The sequence below is a fragment of the Typopeltis vanoorti genome, chromosome 8, assembly GCF_054136105.1.
Source record: "Typopeltis vanoorti isolate ZY-2024b chromosome 8, IOZ_Tvanoo_1.0, whole genome shotgun sequence".
Classification (NCBI taxonomy): Eukaryota; Metazoa; Arthropoda; class Arachnida; order Uropygi; family Thelyphonidae; genus Typopeltis; species Typopeltis vanoorti.
In genome coordinates, this window is record NC_143556.1 from 95,088,083 (window position 1) to 95,113,607 (window position 25,525).

The 25,525-nt window shown below is 33.7% G+C and overlaps 1 protein-coding gene across 1 annotated transcript in view; it reads left to right on the forward strand.

The window, feature by feature from the left end:
• The window catches only part of LOC150104203 (neuroligin-4, X-linked-like), a 219,504-nt gene that overhangs the window by 176,340 nt on the left and 17,639 nt on the right, over positions 1-25,525 (forward strand). The window contains exon 3 of the mRNA XM_090396829.1: positions 17,733-17,918. Within this exon, the coding sequence (XP_090252955.1) occupies positions 17,733-17,918 (186 nt within the window). The remainder of the gene's footprint in view (positions 1-17,732; positions 17,919-25,525) is intronic.

The window sequence follows — 25,525 nt, forward strand, 5'->3', positions numbered from 1 at the left end:
CGTGTTATATAGTAAATAAAACAAATTAAGTTTTTTATAAACTGTTAGAATTTTAAATTATGTAATAAGATTTTATCAATACACCTTTTATTTATTAATATGATTTTAAAATATGAATTAATATCGTTGTATTAAAACAGGTGTGGAAAGGAGGAATGAGAATCAATCGACCGTGAGATGCGGTGATTGATTCATTCAATCCAATACCCTTGGAGGGTAATGGATGGCAATGCTGTAGCCAATGAGGTTCTAACTGAGGCACGACTATTGCTGTTACCCTCCTGCAATGATCAGAGCTTCAATTGCTCAATAACACCTTATCCTTACACTGTCCTCTACAGATAGCAGGGAAGATGAAAAGCATTCTTGCTTCGCCCCTTTAAGCCAGTCCTTATAAGGATAAAACAGGTGTGAGAGGATCGATCGACCGTGAGATGCGGTGATTCATTCATTCAATCCAATACCCTTGGAGGGTAATGGATGGCAATGCTGTACCAATGAAGTTTAACTGAGATTCGGCTGTTGCTGTTATCCCCCAGGGGCGCTGAGATTCGAGAGTTTTGAGTTCGCTCTCTTAGGGTTTTTGCCTTAAGGGAGCGATTTGAGTCTCCGGGAAAAGTGTTCTCCGGCACGGCCCGCTGAGGGACTTTGTCGGCGAATGATTTCTTCGGAATTTGAGCGGTTCTACTCGGTGGTGGGGAAGTCCGTCACTGAGTGGAACCAACGCTGAGATTTGGACGGTCTTTCGCCTACTATGGAGTGGCCTAGAGATCGTCCGAATTTTTTTGAGTTCACCTTTACTTAAACAGTCGGTGATTGATTCATGCAATCCAATACCCTTGGAGGGTAATGGATAGCAATGCTGTAGCCAATAAAGTTCTAACTGAGGCTCGGCTATTGCTCTTATCCTCCTGCCATGATCAGAGCTTTAATAATAGCTCAATAACACCTTATCCCTGCACTGTCCTCTACATATAACGGGGAAGATGAAAAGCATTCTTGCTTCGCTCCTTTAAGCCAGTCCTTATAAGAACTTGAACAGGTGTAAATGCTGTAGCCAATGAAGTTTTAACTGAGGTCAGCCATGATTAGAGCTTTTAGCTCAATAACACCCATCCACACAGATTTTCTTCATTCAGATGACGGGATAAAAATTCAAGGACTCAGTCCATCTCCCGTGCCTTTTTATTACTTTAGAACAGGTGTATTTAAAAAATACATGTGTAGAACCTGATACGACAGGTTCTGTTCATCACTAGTGTCAAAACATTGCTATTGTCAAAACTATACTTAAAACAGCATGCACCATCTGCTCCAACCCTCGTAACTACTAACAGGAACTAGGCGCAATCAAAAATATCATGCATCAGGATAACTTCAGTCCAAAGAAGATCCAGCATATCACAGATATGTAGAAGCCCATCCCTAATAGTACGTAGAATCCTCATCTCCTAAATTACTAGAATCTCAGAACTAATATCAAGAATCCTTAAGAAAATATAATCTTTTGCCTATCTTACTTTATTTACATTCTGTCCTATCAATAAACTCGGCTCCATGTTAATTTCCATCAAGTATAAACAGTCACCAATTTCGCTACTAGGTTTTTGCCAAGTTATTTGTGATTGCCGTATCTCACGCTGTAGTGAAAGAAACGGTCATTCTGTTGAGACTTCAGAAACATTATAAGAAATCCGCTAAATCTCGTCTGGCTGAGCACACGGTGGAGACGTGCCACAGTCTCTTTCATCGATGCCAATTAAAATTTGAAGGCCTATTCAAAACAGATATAAAGAGCAGAAGTGCTACCAGATTATTCGACTTGAATATGAATTATGGTTATCTTGGCATTCGTAATTGTAAATAACGTTTTTTTTTCTTTATCCACTTCATATAAACCGTTGTTATTTTTCTACCTTTTGAATTTTTACTTATAGTGAATGTGATTTGTAAGTTTCAGATCGAAATATTTGCACATAATCTATACTAAAACTGTCTTGTGCACCTTTCTATAATCCTCCCAAGTACCAAATACAACAACAACATATGGCAATGCTGCAGTATTACCCCATTCCATGCAATGGTTAGTGGTAAAGATATCCACAGAACAACAGTCATGTGATTGTCCTTTAGGTTGTAGAGCAGGTTAGTCAGTTCACCAGTGTCGTAAATATACCTATTAGAAATAATATTTATTAATTAATAAAGTAATATTAACAGAAGTCTTCGACTTCATATTAAATACTAATAAAAGATTTATTTCTAAATCTCATCAGACAATTTATAATTATCCTATAGATATAGAACTGCATTAATATATACAGTCTGGCATAACATTTTGTAGACGTAACTTGTTCCATAATACTAGAACAACCATTGTAAATTCAATTCTTGTCTCCAACTTGAGGTTTGATTTGATGTAGGCATTTCTAAAGCCGTTTTCCAGGTTTATCAATCTCTGGCACAGACACATTGGTTTTCTGGTAAAAATAAATCTGTGTTTAATCCCGAAAATCGAAACAAAAACACTATTTCTAACAACAATGTTAAGGTAACAAGATGGCTGCAATTGTCTGCCGTTATTTCACTCCGGGATCTTACAACTCATCGATAAACCTGAACTAGCTATATTGATTACTAAGCGAGGAGATAGGCTGCCAAACGTGTAAAAAAACGGCTAAAATAGTTCTGTTTGTTTCTTATGGAGAACAAAGTCTTTTCTAAAGTCGATAAAGAAATCTTATCAGACAAGTTATATTAATTAATACATAGAAAGCACATTTCTAAATCTCATTAAATGATTTATAATTATCCTATCAATCTAATCTATTATAAATTGCTTGGAAAGAAGTCAACAGAAACTATAGTGTGAGGAGCAAACGGTCGTGGTGCCCACCTTAATAAGATGTGAGATCGCCTTTAGCTGCGATGGCTGCAGCAATCCTACGGGACAGACTTTCCACACGCTCACGATAGCGGTCATTGTGAATTTTTGACCATTCTTCCTGTAGGTATATAATCAGATCCTGGACTGTTGTGGGGCGGACGTCCATTAATCTCACCCGACGCTCCAGTTCATCCCACAGATGTTCAGGGTTGAGATCAGGGCTCTGTGGAGACCAGTCAAGTGAAGGGACATTCTTGTCTACAAACGACGCAGTTACAGCATCAGCCTTATGACACGGTGCACTGCCCTCCTGAAAGGGACAATGATCTGTTCCGTAGAATCGCAACAAAGTAGAAAGCATTGAATTGTCCAAAATGTTCAGATCCATCTCGGAGTTCAATGTTCATGACACCACAAACAGAGGTCCGAGGCCAAACCAGGAAAAACGGACCATACCATCACACCACCACCACCTCTGATTTTCATAGTTAGGGTTACGCACCCTGGTAAGAGAAGCTCGCTGAGCATTTGCCGCACCCATCCATCTGCTCGGTAGAGGATATAGCGTGACTCGTCGCTCCATGACACAACTTTCCAAGGTTTCACGTCCCACTGTACACGTTATTTGCATCACTGAAGACGACACTGCAGATTGGTTCGGGTAATGTGGCTTGCATATTGCGGTCCTAACATAGAAATCCGTGTTGTGAGCTTCGGTTCTGAGTATTTTTGTGCAGATTTGTGTTCCAGTCGATTGACGGATCTTATTTATTATCCTTCGTAGTACCCTACGGTCACGTTCAGTGAGTGTTCTGGTTGTCCACTGTGGTTGCACTTGACTCCCTGTGCTTCCATCTCAGTATGGCATCACTGATTGTTGACCTGTGACGGTCCAATTTGCCAACAGTTTGCCAAACATATAGGCCTACAACAATATAGGCATTCTATAGCAACGCCTATTTCAAACTTCGTCAGTTCCCTTCTCGCAGCATTTCACCCAGACACAGTTGCAGATTTGTTGCAGACTTGGGAGCATCATTTTCCTCCAATTACACCGGCTGCAAACAAGTGACTCGTTACATGGCACGACGAACCTTGCCCATATGGATACCGTTGACTTCTTTTCAAGCAGTATCCTATATAATAGACACGACTGCTTTATTTTCGTTAATTTATACCCACAGATCTTTCACTTAATCTGCATATACAAGTTGGCACAGAAGTAATAGTGCAGTCAGAGAATCCACTGTGAAGTAGAAAAAAATATTAGCAGACCATATGTGCCGAATATAATATTTCGACCCCCCTCAAAAAAAAATAACAGAGATTAGTTATAAAATCAGTTAATAATAAAATTGTAGTGTCTGTTGTTGTGGTAACTGTCCGATTGCTTTTGAGCCATCCGGTAGTTACATATACGCGCATGTGCACATATACACATTGTGTTGCAAAAATTACAGAAATAGCACACTCTTCTAATCCCGAATACCAAGTATCAGTCAAAGTACAAGGATTGTGGAATGCATACTAAACGCCTGTGGTCCAGTTTTAGAAATTGAATACTAATCATCATTCCCCGCTGCTACTTTCAAATGGTTTGGACATTTGTGGTGCAACAGGATGTGTCGGAACATAACAGATTATATTTTATACTGTTGGTTTTGTTGGAAGTAACTGCTGAATAGAAGTTACACATCACCTAACAATGATCAGGATTCCAATCGCCTGGTGTCTATCTCACTGGGACTGGACACTAGATTGTAGAAAGCTGTGGTATGGAATGCGAATCAAGATGCATGTTATTCAGTAGATTAGATGTCTTAGGCTATTGTGAGCATTAATTATTAGAATGTGTCGTTTCATCTCAAACGTAATTGCTGTTGTGCAATGTTATTGGAATCAATTACCTGATTTGAAAGAGGGGATGCCATGAAAAGTGTGCACTACATTTTTTATTCTGGACACTTTTAATGCTTACGCTGTACTGGTTCTGTTGAAACGAGTTGAATGTGAAACTATCGTACTAGAAGGGCTCAGACGATACTGATTGCAAAAGTTGGACTGTCCAGAACTAAATTGTATTATTGCACCCTTTGGGAAGAGTAAAAACATTGACTGAGATTCACTGTAGGAACCGGCCATTCGGTTGGAGAAAGGAGCCAAACTATTTGTCTATTTTATCATTATTTTATAGCTATTTTAGCATGTAGTGCATTAAGGGATAGTTGGTAGATTATACAATAATACTTTTTCCGGCGGTTTGGCTAAATTTGTTATTTTTCGAACTAAACAAACTAAAATCTACGTGATTTCGAAAAACAATCACAATATCTAATTCGCATAATTGATGTCAACGTTCATTTTTAATATAAAAATCGAAATTAATAAAAATAAACGAATAATGCAATGACACTATATAATGATTGCTTTAAGAGGAAAGTAGTATGGGCAAAGTAAACCGCATAAGGCAGAATGATGAGAACATTGACTGTAATATGAATGTCCATCTTTAATTCTGTCGGAGCATTTTCATCTAATTTTAAACTTTATATAAGTTACGCACCTTATTCATGAATAAGCCCATCAACCAAACGTGGGCAAAACGTTTATCCCATCATTCATCGTATAAGCGTTTTTCCATTCATAATTTTTAATTAATGACCTAGAAGATAGTAGTCATGGTGACACCAGTTCATGCGTTTAAAGAGCGACCTCATCTGAAAAGAGAGTAGCCCTTTCTTATTTGAACTATTAAGCAGAAAGGGTGATTGGTAGCTCTTCGAACGTGCATCCATTCTAAAATCGACAACTATTTTTTCAATAAGCAACTTACCGAACCCCCTCAGTTCTTGTTTCCTTTCTTATCTTTCGATTTTAATAAAGCGATAGTTGAGAACACTAAATTTTATGCAGTAGATTCGATCTTCGATGAGGTCGCTCTATTCCTGCTAAGTTTCCAAGCTATAATTGCACTTATAGAGAACAGAGACATGGCCCACTGAAGAATAATTTTCATTATTGTCATCAACTGTTATCAGAATACTAAGGGAAATGGAGCTTTCCAAATGACCTGCTCGATTTTCTTTCACCCCCCGCTTACTCTCACTGAGTGCACCCTTAGGAAGTCACTCTTAGATCTGTCATCAGCAGCTATCATGTCTTATCTTTTATTCGATTTCTATTTTTTGCTCTATTGGTTTATTACCTAATGATTATTCATTCTCCTTTAAACCTTCACAGTTGCATTACTAACGTTGGCTTTTAAAAAATATGTCCATGAGTTATTTAAAAGACGTCCTATTAATTATCTCGTTGGTATAAATGTACGTTTATGAATAAGCCTTCATATGGATCGATTCTCTCTCCTCCTTACGATAATATGCATTACCATAAGCTAGCGCGTGTTTTATGAATTTTGGAATCTGTACTAGAATTTGTAAACTAAAGTATTAATCCAATTAAGCCTCAGTTAGTAGAGAGATGATCCCCTTGTTTGAAAACATCTGGGTTCGAATCCCGTTCAATCAAATGGTGAGTTAGCTGATCTCATACGGCGGCAAAAGTTTTTCGTCCCTCAGAACAGGCAAACCGTCTCTGTGAACATAGTTCTACAGATATAAAATACTTGCCCCCCCCTCCCTAGAGGGGATGCAGCAGAGGTATGGAAAGCCAGGTGCATTAAGTTGATTAAAGACTCAATGTGAGAATATATCAAAATTACGTGTTTGTTTTTTTTTTTTTTGAAACATTGGAAACAAATATAGAAATATTGAACATTTTCTAGAAATAGTAAAAATAATCCATGGAAATCATCAAAACATTTCACCTAATATGATTGTTCTCTAGAAGAAAGAAATGCATATGAGTCCATTATCAAAAAAAAAAGTCCAATGATTTTAATGGTTTCGGTTTGCATTTGCACCACATTTCTGAATGGCTGCTTGAATAATAAAAAAATAAATATACTCTACTCGTAGTTATTAATTTTAAGCTTTTTCCGAATGAGGATGACAATCTTTAGACATCTCTTCTTAATAGTTAACTTGTTAATTAAGCAAGTCTGGCCTAAAAGTTAAATAAGAGTCCATTGTGATCTGCTGTGAAATTATTATTAATCCCTTAAGAGTTATTTTTATGTTTTATTTCATTCAAACATAGAGTTTTTGTAAGAAAAAAAAAACTTGGGCGATCTGAGATATAAGTACACCAAAATGGCACAAGTGTGGCAAGGAATAACTTAGGAGCAGGGGTTTTATAATATCTTTTGCTCCAAACGAAACTTAATATACAGTATATATAATTTACTGTATATTCATCATACTGTTAACGTGTCTCTTATTATGACCGGAAATCCTAAAATTTTAATTTCAACTTTAGCACCAATTTAATTTGGTTTGGTTGTATATTTAAATATTGACAGGAAACAGAATCCTGGGCTTTTAGTGTATGGTGCAGTTTTGTAGAACTCAGCTCCAAAATATGGAGACTAAAAGAAATAGAATAATTTTTAATTATTTATGAAAAATGCAAGTTATACAAAAACTATATGCATACGGAGGAACAACTGAACTCTCACACAGTGGTTGTATAGTAAATAAAATTATATTTTTGTTATTTTACAAAAAGTCTTATCTACTATTAATTAGTCAACCGAATTATATATCTACTAGCGCATTGTTCACAAATGGAAGATTAGACCTTATTCACTGTACTATATGTATAAAAAAAGGAATATTTAAATATTTCTAACATATATCGTAAATTTCAATAATATTTTAATAAAAAAAAAATAAAAAAATCGAAAAACAATTCTGTGATCTCAAACACCTTATAGTATCTAATGTAATTAAAATATATAAGGAATTCTATGACGGGTGTTGTATTGCTATCCTATGTTTTGAGAAGTTTTGGAAGCGTAGTGAAGCACGTTTTGAAGTTGAATTTCTTGAGAATCTTGGCCAGTTTTGGTGAAAGAGAGCTGATGTAAGGCAAGGCGATGAAGGCTCTTGGGGAAGGAAGAGCCTTCATCTCAAAACGTCGTTCATTACTTAGCAAATATAAACAGAAACGTCTTCCTACTCAGTTTCCAGGAGTGTACAAGATTTTGTGTGATTGCGGAAAGCCATACTATGGACAGACTGCTAAATCCATCCTTCTACGTTTGGATGAGCACCGTAGAGATATCTCCTATAACAGGACTAGAGCCAGCGCTCTCTCTAGCCACGTTCTCTTTTCAGCTAACTCAGACGAAGGCCGCCAGCACATTGTAAACTGGACTCAAACTTCTAACATCCATGTGTGCTACGATGAACTCGAAAGAAAGATTGTTGAATCTAGGGAAATTTCTCTAGATTCCTCTCATATCAAGAACAGCCTGGGTTACAATCTCTCTGAAGCACACGTTGCTTCTGTTCAGTACTGGCGCACTCGCGACTGCGCGTAGTATTCGTTTGTTTGGAACTCATACTTGCATTTTTTTCAAACACGCTACTGTCTTTTTATACTTGTTCTGTTAGTACAATTTTAAGTCTCTGTAATTTTTTATATACTTCTTTGATTGTGATACCTGAGGATGTTCATGTAACGAAACTAGTAGTATCTTTTTTAAATATATCTTGTCATCTTTTTATCTCTCGGTAACAGTCATTAAACCTTTATATATATATATATATATATATATATATATATATTATAGCTCAATAATACCTTATTCTTACACTGTCCTCTACAGATAACGGGGAAGATGAAAAGCATTCTTGCTTTGCCCCTTTAAGCAGTCCTTATAAGGACTAAGGGCAACAACATAATAGAAAATCACGTGATGAGATCTAACCTTTATTATATTATTTATTTATTATCCCAAACGTCTTTTCAGTTATGTATTAGCATAATGAAAGTGCAAGTCTCAATAGTTGAGTAGGTTAATCGAAGCAAGTTGCGTCTGTACATGATGCTTTTGTTCTAAGAAGGCGCAATGAGAAGTAATTGGGCGAACAACATAATGGATCCTGACGCTTCTCTAAAAGCACAAATAATTGTGCTTTCTCTTGAAACACCAAGGAAAAAAAAAATAAGAGTATCTTTACCGAAGTGACCTTGGCTTGAGTTAAGTTGACCTTCAGTCTTCAAGTAGACCACGTGATTTCATTACCGTTAATGACAAAAGTATGGTAAAGTACGGTATTTCTCTTAGTGAACTACGAAGACATAATTCCCCATATGGAGTTTGTAAAGATGAGATTACCCTTTCGCTGTGACCTCCGTTAGGCTAATGGTAAATGAAGGTTGCCGTTTTTAATCTTAGTAAAGTGGTGGCCAGCATTGATCATTTCTGAAGTCACCATTCCTCTTCTCCATCAGGTAATCAACGATCCTAGGCACACTGTACCAGTTATTCTTAGCTTTATTTTGCATACCTTTCTCGAATACTTTTTTTTTCTCAAAAAAAAGAAAATTTAAAATTATAAACTCAGGAAATTACTTTTTTGGTTGGTAGATTCGATTTAAAATTCAAATTGAGATGCAACTAGATCCAAGAGTCTTTCAATTTTCCTAGTGTCAAAATTAATTCAAAATAATCCATCGTAAGCTGATTATATTTCTATTCGTTAATTATTCTGGTTTATTTGCATAATATACTTTCGGAAAAGAAATTTGTTGATATAGTGGTTGTTTATTTGAAATTAAAAATCTTTGAACAAAAATGTAAATAGTGTACTACAACAACCCACGGTCCTTCCAATAATAATCTAGCTTTTCAACTAAATGTGACTTTTCCTGTGTTTCTCCGGCTTAAGCAAACATAATACAATTAAGGGTAAACCCTTAATTTTCTTTCTGTAATGTTAAAAGATTTTGTTAATTATTAATCACGTCTATGAAAGTAAAATCGCTATATGGATCACAGCAGTACGTACAATGATATTTGGTTTATTATTCACACTGATGGCGCCACTGGCTATAATTGTTGTGCGTTACTATAGCAACACATATTAAAGGGAAAGATATTCCTACTTGCTTATTCTTCTAGTAAAGGGAAGAATGTTTAGTTCATTTCAGTAAATTTATAACCAATAAATTATTTTTTGGTCAAATTTCTAAGCTGTTAAATTATTTGAAATAAATTCGATTTTCCCACTTAAGTAATGAAAGAAACAAATTTAAATTTCGCAATTTTTTCCTACAAATAATATATAACAGTAATGTCACAGAAATCTCTAAATAAATATGCTATTTCATATTTTGAGAATGTCAAACATTAAAATGATTATCAACTTTTTTTTTCTTTTTTTTTTTTGAATTATGAAATTCCAATTTCCATATGTTCGACGACTGATTGAATGAAAAGTTAATTACGTAACAAAATTGTTGCATGAAAATGCAAAGTAAGCTAAGATTATATAAGCAATGACATTTCTTGAAGAAAAAAAATAAAAAAACAAGGGATTCTATCCATTTGTTTAGTTTCCAAAGAGAAAATTTTCTCAATTCATTCTAAAGGATAGAATTTCTTTACAACACTCACACACCCATTCTGAAAATGAAGGAATGGCACCTGAAAATAAAAGAAAGTTGAACGTGAGTTGCCAATTGAGAGATTTGCATACAGAAATTGGTTCTCGTAAAAGGAGTGTTTATACTTGGCACAGAGTGATACTTATTGAATTCTAATGGTGACGAACGGAACAATCTACAGTAACAAAGGTGTTGAAGGACAAGGCGTCGCTTGAATGGGAAGCAGTAAAGCTACCGTTGTCAAAAGCAATGCAGTAAAAAAAAGTTTCAAATGGAATTTGAAAATTATAAAAGTCGTTTTGCAAAGGAATAAAATCTTTGTCCCCAATATCCATACATGGAAAATATACCGAATTGAATTCTTCTTACTTCTCTGTAAGAATTTAGAAGAACAAAATAAGTAAAATGTACAATTTATAATTCTTCAGATTTGGACTAAAGGAAATCTTTTGTGTAGATTTATTACCAGTCAAAGATGCACAAATACTAAAAACTCTAACTGGAAAACAGTGCGCGTAGAATAAAGAGACGGAATATATGGATCTGCTTTCCCGTCCCTTCAAGAAAAATACCGCTGAGCCTTACCTGTCAGATGGTAGCAGTGGTGTCATGAGTCTGAAAGGAAACTTTTCGTGACATGGAAACATTAGGATAGAAACTCAAGTATATTTTTCTTGTCAGTCTTTTGGTGCTGTTTCGGAAATATAAGGTATGTTTCGATCAGGATAGATAGCAAGGCGAGTATTGCACTGAGTGATAGGATCGAAGTTCCGTATGAATTTAATTGCAGGGAAGAAAATCTTCATAGATTATAGGATTTTAGATAATAATAGTGATTTTTGATAAAGATTATTCCTTTTATTGTACAAGGTATGGAAGAATTCGCTAGGCTTTACTTGTCCATTGTAATTGTCACTGTTCATCGTTTTAGTAGTTTTTTATAATCTCTATGTGAGTCTGCAATCTCAAGATTGGATTATCCAGAGATTTAAAACAAATTAATCAACTATGAAACATAATAGTAATGATTACGCAACAATTGCAATCATGAATCTTTCAACGATTTATTTATTATTATTATTTTTATTCTCATTTCATTCCTATTGTTGTTTGCTTCATTCTTACATTCTGATATTACAATATTATATTACAATATTAAAAATAATTATAATGCAAAATAAACTAATAAGCTAGAACATTATTCAAAAATGAAAATTTGAAACTTTATAAATTAAAAAAAAAATCATTTTGTAAGACAACGAAGAGGGCGAGGGAGAATATTTTTCTTGTTTTATACAGTATTTAAAACTGGTCTTGAATTGCCACTTTTCACATAAAAATTCGATCTAGCATCCCAGTAATTATTCAGTAAACTGTAAAGTTCAGCATCCATACTAGTTAAGAATTGAAAGCTATTTTTTCGCCTCTTAGCTATCCACGTTGCTCTTTACGAATAGTCACTACTGACTTACATGAATAGTTCAACGAACGGAAAGTAGATTTATGTCTTTATAGCTATTTAATACACTCCCGTTTGCATTCCTTCTAATACTCTAGGAGTATCCTTAAGTCACTCAACTTTGTGAAATTCCATCCATTTTCGGATATATATATATATATTGAACAAATTCAGTTCAGGAGTCTAATATTAGCTGTTTGCCCTCTGTATGTTACCAGTTCTACCCTTATATTATTCATATCGTCCGACGGTCTGACGTTCATTTTTTCTCTTTTTTTTTTTTCTTCTCTGGTTTGCACTGCTAGCTTCCAAGCACTGAAGATATATTATTTATACAGTTGCTTTTCCATCCAGTATGTTCGGTCTATCTTCGGATAGCAGCTGCTACAGTGAATACTAGCTAGCCATTCCGGAACAAGGCGTATTTCAAATACCGGTAGAACAATTCTAGCATGCAATTTCATTCAAACTTCTTTATAATAGAAAATAATAATAATAGATAATAATAGAAAACATTATCAAATCATTTTCGTTATACTACGAATATTTAAGTTATGCTATATTGTTAGGATATAGTGATTGTTACGTAGCATCAATTGTTAGGATATAGTAATTATTACGTAATAACTACAATCGTGAATCATTCCACGTTTTATCGAAATAAAATCGCATTTTATTCTTATTGTTACTGGATTGTTACATTTTAATTGTTATATTGCGATAGCCTACGTTTTTAATTTCTACAGCATGTAATAATACGAGTCTAATACAACTATATACTGTTACAAGATATTTTTTCTTAATGTAAGGGAGGAGAAACACGATGGATTGTTCCTATATGAAATTTCAAAATAATTAAAGGAGTTCTATCGGTTCAATCTTGAAAGAAAAATAAGCTAAGTGAACATGAAAAAAAATCCTTAGTTCGATTCCCCAGGAAGTCTCCAGCCATTTCAATTGGTTGCTTCGTTCTCAAATAGCGAATTAGAAACCTGTAAGAAAATGCAGTCAGATTAAAGATTCAGCACTTCCTTAAGGAAGACCACTAACTTAATTTAATTACGCAAATTCGTAACTTAACAGATAATTCCGCTTCGAAATTCATCAAGATAGTTGAAAAGATAAAACACGCATTAACAATTCACACGCACAGCAGCCTTAAACAAAAGTAGTTGAAAGAGGATTAGTTTAGTGAAAACAACTAAAATAAATAGATGACGTCATTGCTGATTGTAAAAGGTAACAATTAGCTCTGACAAAGGCTTAACAATTAAGTTTATTGTTACTTGTCTTCAATAGTTACAACAATACATTGAATGTAATGTTGCTAAACTGACAAGGTTTGGGTTAAAAATTGCTGTATAACATTGACCGATATACTAAAGGTAATTTTTTGTGCATTTTAGATTGTAGGTTCCCTGTAGTGTCACATAATGCTGTATTATTGTTGATTTATTGACAAAAGCTTGTCTTTTTCTTCTGTGCGTTTTTACGTTATGTTGTTTAAGACAAAAAAAAATCACCGAAATATTGTCTGAAAACTAATATAAGGTTCGGTCAAGTGAAAGACTAGATATTCATTATGTCTTGGATTAATGGCAATCTGCCACTGGTCTACCGTTCGCAATCTGTCATCAGCAGATGAGATTAATGACAATTCCTTTCAATAGCACGACACAAATATCATTAATTAGCGTTTGTGAACAAATGGAAATAGATTAATGGGATAAAAAATGAAAGAAAATGTAACTTTCTTCCTAGTAGTGCATTCCCGATCGCCCCTTTACTACGCCCTTTCGGTAAGACTGTTAGATAATTAATGAATTGGGGTTAGAGGAAAATTGACGATGAGTTAGAAAGATTATGAGGCAGAAACAGGTGCTTGCTAGTTGTCATGAATGAGCGACTACAATTGGACGATATCGAAGCGGTCTCTGTCTAGATAAGTTATGTTCTCAAGTAATGAAATGACAAAAGATTTGGGGGATATCTTAATATCATATATACATATATAAGAAAAAAAATATTTGAGAGAGAAACTTTCACCACCGTCTGCGACTGACCACCTCAGCCTCATTTGAATAGCCTTTGAAAACGTATTCCACATTTTCGATACGATTCAAACCCAGTTTTTTTTTTAAATCACAGGTTAAAGAGTTTCATTCTCTATCAGACCTCAAATCTTGTAAGATTTATGAGCGCTGAGAGGTAAATGTGTTCAGATATAGTTTGTAATTATATGCAACCACATATTACGCACAATTTAGCCACAATGGTGATCGTGTAATTCACTTCTTGTTTTTTTCTTTGAGCCTTTTTGATACTGAATTGTTTCCTTCTCATAAAACTTACCTGAAATACATTTCGGTAGTATTACGTAAAAGCAGTATTACATAAGTTAGCCAGACAGTAGAAATATGGTAATTCATGGAGTTCATATCGTTGCCACGCTAAATATGCTTATTTCCCCCGCACCGTGAGAATATGGACTATTAGTTTACTCTCCATGATCTGCATCATTTCCTTAAGTCAAAAATTTCATCGAATTACCATCCACAATATTTGCATCTAATCGGGAAGCGATATTAATCGCTTAAATATCTGGATTTATTCCAATAATCATTTTATTCAATTGCATATATTTTCTGCATAAAGTTGAGCTATTTTTCTTTCTTTTCATTTTGAAGTTCTCTTTTTCTACCCAAGTTGTCTGTCTTGTTTCCTTCTTTCAGTACATTTCTGTTTAGAGTTTTACCATATTAAATCTCTCTTCTCTCATTTCAATCCCAGTACTCTTGTTACATACGTTTATGTCACTATCATTTATCGCTTTAGGATCCACCAACTAAAAAAAAAAAAACTGTTGATTGCAATGATGATAACCTAGTGGAAATGTAATTAATATTCCCCGCTATCACAATATCAGTCTCTGTTTCTGTGTATCTTTAATGCTTTACCAATTACATTAATAACGAAAAACGTCTCGGCTGTTATTACAAAAACATGTTCATCAAATCTGCAGTTTTATTTATCAACGAACCTTGTTGCTAATTTTATTAATTAATAATAAAAAAGCATTAAATTCTTATCTCTAACTGCTAGCTGACTTCGGTTTATTCAGTTCAAAGTGACACATTTCTATTTACATGCCAGTAAATGTATTACATTGCTAGACAGGTGAGTTAGTAGTTCTAGTTAAAGGACTGCTCATGATACTTAAATGGAGGTAAAAAAAAATCCTTCATTTAATTTACACTGAGAAGAAGAAGATAGGTAGAGCCTGTATCCTCATCATACGTGAAAAGTAATCTATCCTATGATAAAAACGTACATTTGAAAAACCCTGCATAAATTAAATTACACTGCGTTACCCAAACGTTGAATATTTCAAATATTAGAAGGCTTAAAATAAAAAAAAAAGTCAGATAAAGGAACTCAGCTCAAATTTATCACGGTAGTGTGACACGTGACACCCGCTGTCAGAATCTAGCGAGGAAGCGTCACCTTGCTTGATGCGCAGAAGTAATTCTTCGCTTTTAAACCAACGTAAAAGTTTTAAGCAAACAATCAGCAAACTTCGAGAGATGGGAGGAAGGCGTACAAACAGATAAGGCTTAACATAAGAAGTACACAGAATAATAAACAACAACAAACTTGAAACTAAAAATAAAACGAAAAAAAAAAAAAAAACTAACTATCAAGACACTTTACATTCAACTTGGCTTTGGAGATGTAATTTGCATAATATTTTACCAATCCGTCCCCTTTTTTTCTTTCTTTTCTTTGCCGCTAGATGGTGTTACTAATGAAGTCCCAATCTTTGCATTCTTTGGAGTTCACTAATCTAAATATTCCTATCGTGTGTTGACGTTCCAAATCTTAATTTGAATATTAACTCTATTCATCAAGATTTTTCCCATTTCACTGCTGAATCTTTGAAAGATTTTTGCACCAAACTGCACTTTGCAATCTGCTTAGAACCGAGCGACTGCTTCAGATGTTTTTCCTTTTTCTTCTTTTGTAATGATTGTTCTCCAACTTTCTTCGTCTGGCGCCTTTCTTTGACAGATTTATTTTCTTATCCTGAACGTGTGGTCTCTCTCTCCGCCCGGCCTATCATACCCTACCTCTACTTGTAGCGGATTTTTTCCTATTATCGGTCGACTCGTTCTTTTCTTCTCTCTTTCACTCTATTCCTTGTCTACGAAAAATAAAACATAAACATGTCCCAAAACAACCCACAAGAATTTATACGTTTTAGTATTTTCCATTCTTCAGTTTTATATGCCCCTGGCTAAGTCAGACTGTCTTATTTTATTAAATGTTATTTCGAAGTAGAATTCCTTTATTCTTTAAAAAAAGCAGCCCTTTTTTATGGCATTCATATTAGAATACAAAAATTGTTTCGACTTTTAAAATGAAGTCTTATTTTCAACTACATTAATTAAACTTTTCGGTTTCTAATTCATAAAAATACATATTTTAAAAATAACGCAGCTAATTAAAAACAAGGATGAAAAATATTCTGTTGTCAGGCTCTGTTTATTGTTATTGTTGTGAAACTCTACATTATACAAAACGAATAATTGTTGCAACAATCATACGCTTTTGGCTGCTGTTAATTATGCATAAGTTTTTTGTTACATTATTTCTGTAGTCGAAAATTTTTAGGCTGTAGACATTCTTATAATGATTATAACAAAGTAAAAAGGTATAAGGAGTTGATTGTATATCATGAGAAAAGGCCTTAATTGCTGAGAAATAACTTTAAAATAATCGAAACAACAACAACAAAAAAAAACTAATACTCAATTGTGCAAGAAAGTTCGCGAGTTACGAATAATAAAAGGAATGAGATTACAGTAAATGCCAGCGTTTAAATTAATTTAAATTTCTTCAAGAAATACGTGTTCTTATGTCTTAATAATCTTAGAATATTATGAATTCAACTATATTTTATAGATAAATATAGAAAGAAACGTAAGAAAAGTTCAAAAATTTACTAAAATGTTTTCGAGAATACAACCCTTGAGACTAACTTCGATGACGAAAGTTATATTCTCATAAACGCTCTGGTAATTTTTGAAAACTCAAGTTTTTTTTCGATATTGACTATAAAATATTACTGCACCCATAACTATCTTATATTTTAATATCTTAATTATACCAAATTAGAACCTTTTAGCTGTATACTTTGTAATTAGAATATATTATTCAATGATAAGGTTATATTCTCATAAACTCTGGTAATTTTTCAACACTAAAGTTTCTTTCGATATTTACTATAAAATATTGTTGCATCCATAATATTTTATATTATAGTATCTTAATTATGACAAATTAAAACCTTTTAGCTGTATACTTAGTAAGGATATATTATATATCGATAACCTTGCATTCTCAATTGGAACTGAAGCTAGTAAACACGTGTATAATCTCTGGCCAGGCATGTTTAAATGGGTTTATTAGTTTTATTGGAAGAAAACCCTATAACTCTCCAATTTAAATGTTCAAAATATCCTAGAGGGAATTCGAGTTAGCACACACGAGTTCTCTCAATTTAGCAATTTCTTGAAATAAAATTATATTTGTTAAATTAGGCTGTTAAAGTATTTTATTCAGATATTTACACCGTACGTAGAAGTGTGGCAATCGGTTACTTGATAATAAATTGAAAAATTGTTTGCGGGGAGTAACTTTTATTTTGGTTTTATTTCTAAAAAAAACAATTTGCATTTTTTTATTCTTATTACTTTTTCGTCATTCGTTTTATTTACCCTAAAAAAAAGCCACAACAGATGAGAAAGTCTCATTATCTCGCCATCACATCATTAAAAATAGCTTTTCTTGATTATCTTCTTTCTATCTTAGGTTTTCTTCCTGCGGTTGAAGGTTCCGCCAGAGGCAACTATGGACTAATGGATCAAGTCGCAGCTCTGCACTGGGTTCAAGAAAACATAGCGGAGTTTGGGGGTGATCCACGCAACGTAACCATTTTTGGACAGGGACACGGAGGGGCTTTTGTCAACCTACTAATGGTGTCTCCCATGGCTAAAGGTAAATTAAAATTTTCTTATCTTTCGTAAATGTTTTTTTTCTTTTTTTCTTAATATTAGCTTGAACTATTTTTAGATATAATGAAATTACTGCAGACTTGATGACTGGGCAAATCAATCAACTTGAATGATGTTCCACAAGGAATTCAGGTCAAATGATAAATAACGAAAAATTGGTCCAATTTTTTATAACAAAAAAAGATTATTATTTTTAATTCTTTTCTGAATTAAAAATAATAATCAATAACAAAAATTGTGAATGACTTCCCACACCGATATTTCTTTATGATAAGTTTCATCCATAAGATATTTACATGGCTAATTAATGATTTATTCTTTAGGTAATGGGTCTTTGATATTCTTTAGGTAATGGGTCTTTGATATTCTTTAGGTAATGGATCTTTGATGATATAAGTATAAATTATACAGCATGTGTAGTATGATATGCTAAAATTAACGTTAATTAACAATAAATAAATATTTTTATGACTTCCGCTCACAAAAGGTTTAAATTTACATTTCATTAGTACCATGGGTTTATTAAGAGAGATTTTGTTTTAACTTTTTATTTAATTCAGTTTTTACAAAATTCGGGAAATCTGCTCTAGAGACCAAACAAACTTTTCACAAGCCCAGCTAGACCTCCATATAAGCAACAAGGTGATCTTCAACAACTCTCCGACAACTAAGGAAGAATTATAAGGAGAAATTTCTATTAGAGATGAATATTGTAATCGGGCTTTTAAGTAGGGTTTCTGAATTATGTAAAAATGCATGACCATTATTTTCAGTAAGAAATAACTCTAAATAAATGCTTAGGTTATAATATTTTATTAAACAATTATTTCATTTTAAAATAAGTGATTTTTGTTTTAGAAAATTTATTAAAATCTAAACCTCCAATTACTCAGTAAGGCGTTTTATGGATATCACAAGAAGTTTCTGTTTCTATGATAAACATCAATAGAGAAAGCACGCATCAGTTAGAAACATACAAATTTTAGTGTTTATGTGCTCCCGTAAATAAGTCAAAATATTGCGATAAGTTGATGGGAGAAGGGGTGGGGTGAAACGCGAATTCTGTAGGTCGAGTAATATTATTTTTCTTTATATATATATATATATATATATATATATATATATATATATATATATATATATATATATATATATATATATATATATATATATATATATATATATCCCTTTCTAACTTTACATTCATAAATTGTGTTATCGACTGATCTAAATGGCAACATATGATTTAACCAATTGAGGAAGCAGGGACGAGCGGAAATCTATCCATTGGAATTATTTATGTTTCCTTTTGAAAGGTTTATGGTGCGTATATACTCGGTTGTGCATGATAGGAAGTTCGTAGATGAACATCTAATAGAGGGTTAGTATTTGCTTTGAAATGTATCGTAAGATTTAGTTGTCAGAGTAAAATAATCGGCATGGATTATGTCAGAACGTAATATAATATACTACGGTATGATTCCAGACTTTTGTAATATACACAGAAATAAATAAGTCTACTTTAAAAAAAAAGAAATATATATATGGGGGGGGATATATATATATATATATATATTGTTTACGAGAACGGTTACATTCTCAAAATGCAGCATAAATATTGCATCCTGCTGAACTGTTTATTTAAAGAATTTTAGCATCATAGGAAACCGTATAAAATTCATGGCATAATTTAAATGTAAGGTTAGGATATAAAATATTAATAGGTGTGTAACATGTTGTAACAAAATAGTTTAAAAATTTTTTAAATAACTGAATAATTTGTATACAGGTATACTTTACATTATTATTTCTAAAATATAAAATAAATGATTCTTATAACTAAAGTATTTATATACTAGATTGTAACTAAAGTGATTAATAACTCCACTTTTTCTTCAATCTTCAGTTATTGGAATCTCATTGTAGTAAACATGTTCTGAGGAATGAATATGAAGCCTCTCAAATTTAGAGGAATCGCCCTATTCCTGGGAAAGAGGTTAAGGAAACTGTACGTGATCACCAGATATAGAATCAATTAGTGTACAGCATTCTATACATCGCTGAATACAGAGGCAATGATGTAACTATGGCAATGTTGAATCTAGAACATAATTAGAGACCAAAAGGACCGGATATTGATAATAAAGAGTCTCCGTTTGTGACCTTGTTTTAGATTTACAGCAACTGTCCTTATTGTAAGCCTATTTCAGATATGCTGTCCGACGACCAAGCAATGAATTACGTTTGGTTGAACTATTTGTATCCTGACATTTGACAATCACGTGTTACTTAAACAGTTACTGCTGGAAGATTGAGTTCTGAATCAATCGCACTAAAAGAAAAAAAAAAATAAGGATGAATGAGTTAAAGAGAATGCTTTAATTGATATTTAAAGAAAGAAGAAATAAAACGAAATAGTTTGCCGTATTTTGATTTATTCTGAGTAGTTTATTTTGTATGGGCAAATGCACCTTTTGGGGGAATTTTTAATTAAAAATACTGTTAGATTATAATAATTTATAAGTTGCAAATAATAAATAATAAATAATTTGTGTCGCGTTTCGCCCAAATGATACAAAACTGAGATACACTGTCAAATTTAGTTTTAATAAGGTTCCTAAGTGCCAAATTTTAATTAAACTACCCACCCACAGAGGATGAAAAAAAAAAAAAAAAGAATATGCATGCATGGACAAATAGCATCTAATAAGTGTTTACCTGTTTTGCGAAACGTAAGAAGTAACATACGAATATGAATGAATGTATAGAAAGGTGGAGAAAGAAAAATAACAAATTTAAAGGTTGGGTAATGTTAGAAAGAAATAAAAGATGGGAATATTCTTAAGAGAGAAAGAAATGTTAAGACTGAACTCCAGTGGGGGAGAAAAAAAAAAAAAACTCGTCAAATCAACAGAAGACAGAGTTCAGGTAAGCTAGTGTGTTTTCCCATTAACGAACCCTGCCTTTCTTTACTTAAGACACGAGATGAACGAAGCTTGGGGGAGGATGGGGGGGGTAGATTAAATGTTTGCTTACTTTAAAAGCGAGGCAAAGCGCATTATGTGTGCGGCGTGCTTTTAATGCGGTTTCCATGGTAACTGGCCATCTCTTCTGCAAAAGGTGTATCCCACTATGGCTCTAATGACCTGAGCGGTTATGAGTAAGATCATTTTTACGAAAAACTGAACCTTAAACCAAAAGTAAGAGACACAGGCGTTAAGCCGTCACCAACAACATCCCATCGCGCACGCACACACACACATATGCACTCTCTTAGTAAATGGAAGTTGTCTTTGTTTTCTGGGTTAGCGTCTTGACGGCGCCTCGTAATGTCATCTCTACAGATCGAAAGCTTCCTGTTTTGATTCCTCTCCAATATTCGACTCCGTTCGTGTTCTAATATTGGAGTTGGTCGGTTCCAGAAGCTCTTTGATTCGAGTTTGATTCACTTGCAGCTTTCTATTGAACCAGAGAATTACGAAAGCGATGTATTTGCATTGCTTCCGTGATGTCGCGTGTAAACATCTCCAAAAGAATCGATACATAGTAACCCTCAATAGAACAGACAATGGGAAATGCATTCCTGTTTTGTTATGATATCAAAATGCGACTTAATACCCCGTACTTCCATAAATATTCATATCTTCTCGAGGAATATGAATTCCTCGAGAATTCATCCTTTGTGACTTTTGTTTTTCTTGTCTCTGGCGTCTGGTTTTTCTTAAGTATCGGAGAAGATTACACTTTTTTTTTTATTTGTATTTCTTTACTTTCTATTCAGATAAGACAGACAATGAATAGTTCAGATAAAGAGTAAATATCTTCAAGCAATTCAAATAATTACAATTGTTTTCATTCCTAGAAGTGTCATACAAAATGGCGATTATTCAGTTTGATACTAACATATAATTGAAAGTAGTATTTTCACAAATGCTATGTTTAATTTATTATCGCATTTTTATAAACATATAAATTAAAAATAAAGTTTGCCTAGCTATTGATTAAACTAGTTTTTGATGACATTATATAGCGCATAAGATAATTATAAACAAATATGTATTCCTTCTGTTTAATTCCTACCGATATTGTTGGGCTGAGTGTATTTGACTATTTTTTTTTTATAAGAGTTTGGGTGAAACTAAAGTTAAGGTTAAGATCACAAGACCTATAGCACATTAGCACCATTCTGTCAGTTGAAGGTTGTAGTCTGGGAAAGCCAGAGTTTGACTCAACAAGCCACTGGCGAGTTATGTATCTCGGTTGGCTGTGTGATCTCATTAACTCAGCTGAAACATAACGAATAGCCGCATTTCAAGGCCAAATCATCACTCCTCGAACATTAGCCTAGATCAAGGTTTCCCAAACTTTTTTTTCCGTGCCCCGGTTATTTTAATACTTCATCTTCGTGACCCACTAAACTTTTTATGGCCAATAGGTAAAATAAAACCGATTTGAATGTTCATTTAGAGTTTTCATTTATTATTATTTTAATAAAGAAGCATTTACTCTTACAAAAATAGAAAGAAATTAAACTAAAGCCAAGTAATTTATTAATGAGAAGTGTGAGGCTGTTTGTTAACTAGAAACTTCAGGTTTTGGAGGAAAAGATAACTTTATTCTTAAATCTGGTTCGACTTCCAATCGGTTTCTATATTTATTTTTTAGAAAAACCAGTGTTGAATAGCCTGTTTCACACTTATACGTTGTGACAAAAGGCATTAGAAATTTTATCGCTTTTTCTGCTAAAACTGGGTACTCCTGACGGCAAGACAGCCAAAAAATCCATCAGTGGTATTGTGTTGAAGATATCTTTGATGTTTTTCGTCTTTGTTAATTAAATTATTTATTCATTAGTCCCGATTAAACTATATTTACTTGTATTTTAGAGTTACGTGAAAAAAAAGAAAACTCCAAAACGAAACATCTAGGTTTTCGAGAGTTTTTTTAGACGACCCAGCATTTAGCTTTCGTGACCCGGTCTCGGGTCGTGACGCACCATTTGAGAAACGCTGGCCTAGATAAAGTACTTGCGTTTCTGTGCATAGGTAGAAAACCTCGGTAACCGAGTGGTTAAAATCTTCACTGTGCTACAAGCAGCCTGCGGGTTAGAATTTTACTGTTCTATATGTAACTGTTTTTATCCATCCGAGTTATGTTTAACATCATCTTTATACTGTAAATCTGACTTCGTTCCAAAAGAGTTTGTTTTGCCTTAAGGAGTATGATTCCTGGTATATCTAAACCACGATACAGTTGATAGATATGGGTGTTGAAATTTCGAGTGAGCTACGGAAGCTCCAAGAGATGGATATAAATACCCATTTCTGGCAGATTTATAAACTGAAATTTAACGTTTATTCCTCATTACACTTTAATACGAAAAATTTTCTATACCTGCTGGTAAATCGTTGATCCAGTAGATGCATGTGTATAAGTTTGGAACTTAATGAACATCAAATTTTGTCCGTAATAGTCCTCACTTCTTTCAATCAATTTTATCGATGATAAATATTCACTTACACGCACACCCCTATTAAGTTTCTAATTGCCACTGTTGACCAGGGAACTCATATTTTCACTCTAACTATTATCTGCAAGTTATCGATTGCTACTGACAATAATAATTACGGTGTCCATCCCTTGATATATCCAGTAATACGTTACCTTAGCGAAATAACACTGAATTAAACAGGAATTCTTCGTTTATCTCAAAGCTCGTTTGCATTTCCCAAAGGCAGAAAACTCAGCGCCCTCTTTTGAACTAAAACGCAAACGTGTTTATCTCGTACATGCTAGAATAAGTACCGTATATGATAAATATTATAAAAGAAGAGGAACCAACACCAAGATCGTCTTCTGGAGTTTTATTTGCCTTATTAATCTAATATACTAATATTACTGCATTGCGACTAAGTCTCCTGTGACCATGTCATTTAAACGACTTTTGACGGTGTAATTAATGCTTAATGATTTCAATTTCGTTGCGATTAGCAGCGTACACATGAGTTTAATATCCTAATGCGTTTCAAAGGTTTGCCTCATACGCAATTTTGCAATCAGTTTCATTTAGAACGCTTCAACTTCAATTATTCAAAGGAAATAAATTTTAACCTGAATTCGTTTTCCTGCTATTATAGGAACAGCTACCGATTAGGTCATACTAATCCGCACGTGCATTCAGAACTGGACGATTAAGGTTTTACCGTCATCCATGGTGTGGAACAACTGACCAGAAAGAATTCAGCCGTTGAGTCTCCCATCACCTTTGAAAGAGATGTTGCTGCGTGATGATGTTATACCGTTTTAGACGGTCTCGATTAATTTATAGCAAAACTTATGCGGTGATTAATACCCTTGGAGGGTAATGGATGGCAATGCTGTAGCCAATGAAGTTCTAACTGAGGGTCGGATATTGCTGTTACCCTCCTGCCATGATCAAAGCTTTAATAGCTCAATAACACCTTATCCGTACATTGTCCTCTACAGATAACGGGGAAGATGAAAAGCACTCTTGCTTCGCCCCTTTAAGCCAGTCCTTATAAGGACTATTAAATGATGAGATAAGTGATGTACATAAAAAGTCCTTTTTAGGACTTCCAGGGTAACAAATGGCAATGCTGTAGCCAATGAAGTTTTAACTGAGGCTCAGCTATTGCCGTTACCCAGCCATGACTAGAGCTTTTAGCTCAATAACCCCATCCACACAGATTTTCTTCATTCAGATGACGGGATGAAGAGTCCAGGACTCAGTCCATCGCCCAGTTCTTTTAAGAACTTAAATGATTACTTTTAATATTTAAATTTTGATTAAATTTAATGAATACATTCAATACTGGATATGATGCTACTAATAAAAACAAGTTATTGATTTTAATAAGTCGTGAAGATATTTGAGACCGCTTAAACAAGAATATAATTTTGTTTAACATAATGCGCAGTACTCTACAGTATTAGCTAGGTATCAAAAAAGGTGAACCTACGTTTTGTTTGGCAAAAAACCAAAATACATTTTTATATATTTCAATGTTGCCACTGTTTCAAAACTTCCTTTGTTTTTGCTTATTCATTATTATGAAGGAACCCTTCAACTTTATGTTTAGTAATGTACACTAAAAACAAAACTCCATAGACTTACAAATGCGAACGACACACGAGAAGATTACCACAATTATCTCTTAATGATTTCCATAGAAACTCCTGTTAAATCATGCTTCGATAGATCATAATCCTCGCATGAATCCATTTTCTTCACAATATGAGCGCAGTACTTAATAACAGCTGAATTTGCACGAATGGAGTTTGTGATTGCTCTTCAATCAGCGTGACGCATTTGACATGGAGGAAGAACTGGATGACAAATTCAGTTCCATCTTTTGTTCACAGATCCATGCAAAAGGCAGCGTGAATTAAACGAATGATATACAGTGACCATAGTGTGGTCACTGTATATTATTCGTTATTATATTATTAATATTTTTTATTAAAAATGAAAATTAATTAGTTTCGTAGCTTATGTTGCATTTAGCTGGCGAATGATAATCTGGAGAGGATTATATTTCTCGAATATTTCTTAACAACATAAAGATTCTT